The sequence below is a fragment of the Rhododendron vialii genome, chromosome 8a (genome assembly GCF_030253575.1).
Source record: "Rhododendron vialii isolate Sample 1 chromosome 8a, ASM3025357v1".
Taxonomy (NCBI): Eukaryota; Viridiplantae; Streptophyta; class Magnoliopsida; order Ericales; family Ericaceae; genus Rhododendron; species Rhododendron vialii.
Genome location: NC_080564.1, coordinates 23,033,935 through 23,041,371, shown reverse-complemented (window position 1 = coordinate 23,041,371; position 7,437 = coordinate 23,033,935). Strand labels below are relative to the sequence as shown.

Genomic DNA, 7,437 nt, shown 5'->3' with positions numbered 1-7,437 from the left:
TCTATCATGTCATGCTAAATGAGACTCATTATGGTCTCATTTCACGATTCTAATGTATTCCCTGGCCATATAAAAAATTAAGTTAATCGGAGATCAATAAAATATTGATTGAATCATATTTGCTTGGAGAGAAACAAATACTCACAAGTGAATCGTCTCTTTTTCTCGTGACAAGTATGGTTTCTATTCAAGTAAACATCGATGCCCGATGAACTTGGTTTTCGCAGTCACGGTAAACACATCAAGCTTTATAAAATGAATTCTTCAGATCGCCAGATCAACCCGCGCTCATTCTATTTAGCTGTAATATGATATGAAAACCACACGAAAAATCCTCAATCGAGATTATCTTTAACTCGGAGACCCCACATAAAAGACAAACCCTAAACATCCCAAGTTAATTAAGGGAGTGTTCGGATAAATAAGCAAAAATGACTTATTTTTTGTTCTTATTCAAATTTTTTTCGTATCACTTGGCTTATTGTCATTTTTTTGGGAATTATTGCATCCTCACGACAAGAGAAATCTAAAAAGTAAAAAATTTTGACCGAAATTCAAATTTTTTTGAATAAAAACGAAAGTAAATCAATAAGCCAATTTTTTCGTTTTTATTAAAAAAAAAATGGATTTCGATCAAATTTTTATACTTTTTAAATTCTTCTTGTCGTGAGGATACAATAATCTCTAAAAAAAATGACAATAAGCTAAGTGATGCGAAAAAAATTTAAATAAAAACAAAAAATAAGCCACTGTAGCTTATTCGTCCGAACGGACCCTAACCACGGTATAACAAACCGACTCCACTCTCACACCATTAATCACGGTAACTGAAAAGTCCTTTTTTTAAAAAAAAAACTCCTATTTAAACGCCCTTCTCACGCCCTTCCGCTCCTCACCGCTTCCACTTCTCTCTCTCTCTCTCTCTCTCTAAACTTCTGGTTCCATTTCCAAACCATCCCATAACCAGAAACAGTTCTCTCTCTCTCTGGCTCCAAATGTCGTCAGAATACTACTCTCTCTCTTTCCCCACCGCCTCCTCTCTCCCCCTCGACCTCTTCCTCGCCGCCCTCGCCTCCGCCGCCCTCCTCACCCTATGGCTCTCACCCGGCGGCCTCGCCTGGGCCCTCTCCAAAGCCTTCTGCAAAGCCCGACCCGACCCCGCCATCCCCGGTCCCACCGGCTTCCCCGTCCTCGGCCTGGTTTTCGTCTTCACTTCTTCCCTGACCCACCGAGCCCTGTCAACTCTCTCCAAAACATTCGACGCCGTTAAACTGATGGCGTTCTCCGTCGGGTTCACCCGGTTCGTCATCTCCAGCGACCCGGACACGGCCAAGGAGATTCTCAACAGCCCGGCCTTCGCGAACCGGCCCGTAAAAGAGTCGGCATACGAGCTCTTGTTCGACAGAGCGATGGGTTTCGCGCCGTACGGGGAGTACTGGAGGAACCTTAGGAGGATCTCGGCGACCCATTTGTTCAGCCCGAAGAGGATGTCCGGGTTTGGGCCGTTCCGGAGGGAGATCGGGTTGAACATGGTTGACAAGATTAAGGGTTTGATGGGGGGAAATGGTGTGGTGGAAGTGAAGAGAGTTTTGCATTTTGGGTCTTTGAATAATGTTATGATGAGTGTGTTTGGTAAGTGTTATGATTTTGGAGGTGAAAACAACAATAAGGATGGGTATGAGCTTGAGGGATTGGTGAGTGAAGGGTATGAGTTGCTCGGGATGTTTAACTGGAGTGACCATTTTCCTGTGTTGTGTTGGTTGGATTTGCAAGGGGTGAGGAGGAGGTGTAGGGAGCTGGTTGGGAGGGTGAATGTGTTTGTTAGGAGGATTATTGAGGAGCACAGGGTGAAGAGGGCTGAGAATGGAGGTGCTGGTGATGAAAGCTCTGGTGATTTTGTTGATGTCTTGCTTGATTTGGAGAGTGATAACAAGCTCAGTGACTCTGACATGATTGCTGTTCTCTGGGTAATTTTTTCTTGCATTTTCTTTTCGTATTTGTGTTTCATATGGCATTGTGGAGTGTTCTTTTCTTATTTTCTCATGTGGGTTTTTTTTTTCCCTCTTTTATTTGCCAGTTCTACAGTTACTATAGTCTATGAATGCATGATGGAATCAGTAGATCTGTGTTATTCTAAATGTTTTGGGGCTCAAAATATTGTGGAGGGGAATCTGAATATTTTGTCTTTCTATTTCACTGTTGGAAGGGAAGAGTATTTGCTTTGTTCTTTTTTCTTCTTTTGTTTCTTATGCTTTTTGCATATAATGCTGATGCTCCTTCATTTTCTTCCATCGGAGTTTATCCATTTTGTCTTGTGCTTTTTGCATATAGTGCATATCGAATATGTGAATGTGAAAAGGGTCGGAATCGAAAGGAAATTTAAATTTACGCCCTTCCGTTGGGGTTCTAATTTAACACTGGAAATAAAATTAAAAATAAATTATAGGATAAGGGATCTGCAAAGTTATTTTAGTTGGTGAAATTTTTTTTAGTTTCTTTTTCGTACGTTATACAGGGTTTAAAATATGAATAATGCTACTCATACATTAATCCAAACACAATAACTTACACAACCTCTCACATACAACATATGAGGAGGTTCCACACATAGTAGTGTGTAGCCCACATGTATTTAAAAGATTGTGTTTGGTGTTTGTGTGAGTATCATTTATGTTAAAATAGCATGTGAAATGAAATGTATGTTTAAATATATAACTCTCTCCCGAATAATGTTAATGATTTTATATGTGTCCTTTTGCACTCAGGAAATGATCTTTCGGGGAACTGATACGGTGGCTATTCTCTTGGAGTGGATTATTGCAAGAATGGTTCTACACCCGGATATCCAAGCTAAAGCCCAATTTGAAATTGACACTGTTGTTGGAACCACCCGACCCATATCCGATTCCGACCTGCCTAATCTCCCATACCTACAGGCCATAGTGAAAGAAACTCTCCGAATGCACCCTCCAGGCCCACTCCTCTCCTGGGCCCGCCTTGCTATACACGACACCCACGTCGGAGGCCACTTCATTCCGGCCGGGACCACAGCCATGGTTAACATGTGGGCCATAACTCATGACGAGCAGGTCTGGGCCGAGCCTAACGAGTTCAAGCCCGAGAGGTTCATGGAGGAGGATGTACCCATTATGGGGTCGGATCTCAGGTTGGCTCCGTTTGGGTCCGGGAGGAGGGTTTGCCCCGGTAAGGCCATGGGGTTAGCCACGGTTCAGCTGTGGTTAGCCCAGTTGGTTCAGAGCTTTAAGTGGGTGGCTGCTGATTCTGGTGTGGACTTGTCTGAGGTGCTCAAGCTGTCTATGGAAATGAAATATCCTTTGGTGTGCAAAGCTGTTCCTAGGGTTTCTTGAATGTCTGGTTTTGCGGATTGGTCTTCTGCTCATTTGATCTCACCCCATGATTTTGCAACCTTTATATGGGGGATCAAACAGCATAGTAGTATGACTATTATTATTAAGTACTAGTAATCTGAGCTGTTTCTGAAGCTAAACTAGGTTTTAGTAGTATTAGTAAGGGTTTGTCAAGACTTTGACTTGGGAAAGCTGTGGTGATTTTGTCTATTGCTAATCGTTTTTGGGTGTGGGTTTTCTTTCTTGTTTGAAATGTGGGGGCATGCATTGTACGCAGCCAGCTTCAGTTGGAAATATATCCAAAGCAGTGTTAGTTTTTTTAAGTTTGTTCTTGATGTGTTGTTTCTGTCCCAAAAATTCTTCTTCATGCATATTTGCTTTTCAAGGGGGGGCTCTCCTACCAGTTCAAATGGATTTCATTTTGGCTGCTTTGTGCTCAAATGTCATATTTTGATTCAATGTTTTGGAGAATTTGTTTTCGGCCATTGATATCGAGTTGTGATATATGGATATTATATATGAATGGGCATGAACGCCTGAAATGTACACTTTACTTTTAAAAGTTGCATCTGAGAATGGTGGGGATATATATAGGTGAATATTATATAGATGGTTGGTTTGAGTAATTTATAGAAGAACGGATATATTTATGTTTGGTTTGTTTTGGGGTGAATATGAGTAGGTAGATATAAAATTAAAAGAGGATGGTGACATTAAAGATTAGTAACAGATACTATAATATTTATGTTCTATATTAGAGCAAATCCACGGTGGAATAAGAAAAATCAAAAGATTGCTAAAGTTAACAATATTTACTCAAAAAAATGCTCACATTGATATAACCAAATTTAACAATCTCTCAATAACTCATCAAATTTTGGTTTTTGAATAATTAAAACTAGCAACCATCTGCTAATAATCAAATTTAGTGATTCTCATATTTTTTCAATCAAGTACATTCATTATTACATAAAAATCTTCTCTCACAAGAAGTTTTTCAAAAAATAATTTTAAGAAACTTTTTTTTTCAGAAACTTTATAAAAAAACTGTTTTTTTTACACAATTTTTTTTCATAACCTATTTTTTTTATACAACAGTTTTTAACTTAAACTGTTTTTTTTTTCATCCAAAAACTTTTTTCCAACTGTTTTTTTTCCCCTTCTATCCCCTTCTCTTTCTCCCCCTCTCATTTCTAGATGTACCTATTATCGAGTTTCTCATTAGTAATAGTTTTGTCGTTTCAAAAAAAAAAAAACTTTTTTTTTTCAAAAACTAGTTTTTCAAAATAATATATGTGAAATGAAGGGAAAAACTTTGGAGGAAACTCAGGGAAGGAACCAATGGGCCCATTGGTTTTGATTATGAGCAAAAAATAACCAGTGTGAGACTTGACATTGCTGACTTTAGTAACCTCTAAATAGATAATCAAAATATGATGTGGCATGTTTTGATTATTCATTTTTGCTTATTTCACCGTGGATACTCTAAATACGTACTTCAGATATAAACTTATCAGCCTGTCGGCAAGCGAGCCGTTAAAGACCGTTAATTTACAAGCACAACCATTTCGTTTCTTTTGTTTTTATGTTAAGAGACGGAAAGGGTTGGATGGAGTAATTGTAGAGTAGTTTACCTACAGGAGAGGGTTTTTTTTTTGTCACTCTATGGAGAGTTATGCTTTAAAAAAATATCTTACAAACATATTTTCATACTCCTGCATTGTGAGAAAATATATTGGAATGTCCAGTACAGTTACCGGAGAGGATCCCATCCCCAACAGAAAACGGGACAGAGAAAATGGGATTGATGGAGTAGTAGATAAGCGACACATTTCATTGTCAAATTTGGTTGGGAATTGATTTTGTTACTCATCTTTTTGTTAATACCACTCCCATTCTTTCACAAAACAAATCATCTAATAAAGACACAAAGAGAGTGACATTAACAAAAAGGGGAGTGACAAAATCACTCCCCATTTGTTCTCTTTCAAAACCAATAATCATGTGTTAAGATACGAAGTAAACAAATGACGCTCGTGGTAAAAACAATGGAATTTTATATTGGGGGTCCGGATGTGAATGAGAATCCTCTTAGTCCTCCTATATATTAACATTTGTTACTCTATTTATTTATCCCCACTCTTAATCTAATCCAATGATTAGCATCATAAGTACTTGTTAATTGAGCTTCTTTGTGCTTCTGTCCCTTTTATCTTTATTCTTACATGCTTTGGGCATCTTATCCCCCCTCCATAGAGGCTTTTGAATGTGAAAGAAATTGCTTAATATGTTTACTAAACCAAACAAAGATTCCCTAGCTTTGATCCAGAGGTAAGATCTTTTGCTTTTCCTATTCCCTTTTGTTATTTGATCCATACAGTGCATACATAAATAATTTCAAATGATTGAGGAATAAGAACCAGATGAGCTCACTCAATAATATGGCTCACTCACCCCTTTAATTTGTTGTGGATCCAAATCCTTGATTATCTTTTTGGAGGAAATGCTCAGGGAAAAGTTTTTCTTCTTTTTGATAGCTCAATTGTTCGAATGGATTGTGCGTATCTTCGGAGGCTAATCCCATCTTCACGATGCCCATTTATAACCAAAAGTTTTCTCCTTTTTTACCAACTCATAAAGAAAGATGCATTTTTGGGATTTGAATATCCAAATTAACCTTATGGATTGCTTCTTTATCCCTATCATTGCAAGTTGTTTCAGGCCTTTTTTCGCTGATTCTATACCACTCCCATCTCTATATATTCGTCTCTCTCTCTCTCTCTCTCTCTCTCTCTCTCTCTCTCACACACATGTTGAGGTAAATAGACATGTGAGAAATTCTGTGGTGCCCATGTCTTTTGGACAACAATTTGCGCTTGGATAACAGCATATCCGTACGAACATTTGTTTGCTAGCTGATAAATGCAATGGACATCAAATCCCGCATGGTAAGCCTGTGCGGGATCCCTCATTGGATATAAAGTGTGTGTGTGTGTGTGTGTGTGTCTATATATATATATATATATATATATATATATATATATATATATATATATAGAGAGAGAGAGAGAGAGAGAGAGAGAGAGAGAGAGAGAGAGAGAGAGAGAGTCTTGTAAGGTTGAGATTGTCGATGAATCTGAGTCTTTTCTGGTAGGCATTTGGTGCGAATTTGCGGAATCCTACAAAGCAAACTAAGGTTAAGTTCATTTAATTAAGGCTGGCTAAATGAATTAATTTTCTCCATTGAACTCATATTCATTAATGTATTCATGTCATAAGAATCTAACGGGACCTCTTACGTGGTAACTACTAATAATTTATGGACCTCAATGCTAAACTATAACCATCAAATTTGTGTAATGCATCCCATGTAGCCTATCTCTAGCTACCATCTCTTTTCAGCACCGTGTATACATCAGAGTTGTCCAATTGCTACAATATTTTTAGACTTCAAAATCTTATGGAAAAATAATAAGGGATCCCTTTCTTTGGAAAATACATCAAATATGTCTAATTGATATACAGTACTATTAGGCTTCACCTTCGTAAATTGAAGGGTTTCAGTATCACCTCAAGAAATGGGGGACCCTGCTATATTAAGGGACAAAATGGGTGTTGGTCCCATTCAAGCCGTCCATGTTTGGTAATAAACGGTTCAGATTTTATATTGACAGAACGGTTGAGATTTGTTCGGCTGAGATGAAATCTAAACCGTCCATTGCTGAGCATGAATGACCCGGATGGAGCCAACACCCATGCTGGCAATAGTTGCAAAAGAGATTAGTGATTATTAGGCTAATGAGAGTGGGTAGTAGTGAATGGGTTGCTATAAGGCAGGTAGTCTTATGAACGGATTGAATTTTTGGTTATAAATACGAGATACTATTATTTCCTCTGACCACCAATAAGATTTTTTCTGTTTGAGAATGTGCTTCTGATTCTAATCCTCTGACGTGGAATATTATCGGTCACATAAGTCCATGGAATCATTTCAACGATCACGTATTAATGATACTGTGCTGATTTGTTTATTTAGCTTTTCGTGAAATGCGTGAAGCGTAGGGGAACA

The 7,437-nt window shown here is 38.2% G+C and overlaps 1 protein-coding gene across 1 annotated transcript; it reads left to right on the top strand.

Annotated features, from left to right (window-relative positions):
- Positions 1 to 895: 895 nt before the first annotated feature.
- LOC131299145 (cytochrome P450 78A5-like) lies at positions 896 to 3,691 on the top strand. The gene is made up of 2 exons (XM_058324741.1): positions 896 to 1,967; positions 2,766 to 3,691. Exons 1-2 carry the CDS (start codon positions 996 to 998, stop codon positions 3,366 to 3,368), a joined length of 1,575 nt encoding a protein of 524 aa, XP_058180724.1. The 5' UTR covers positions 896 to 995; the 3' UTR covers positions 3,369 to 3,691.
- The last annotated feature ends 3,746 nt before the right edge of the window (positions 3,692 to 7,437 follow it).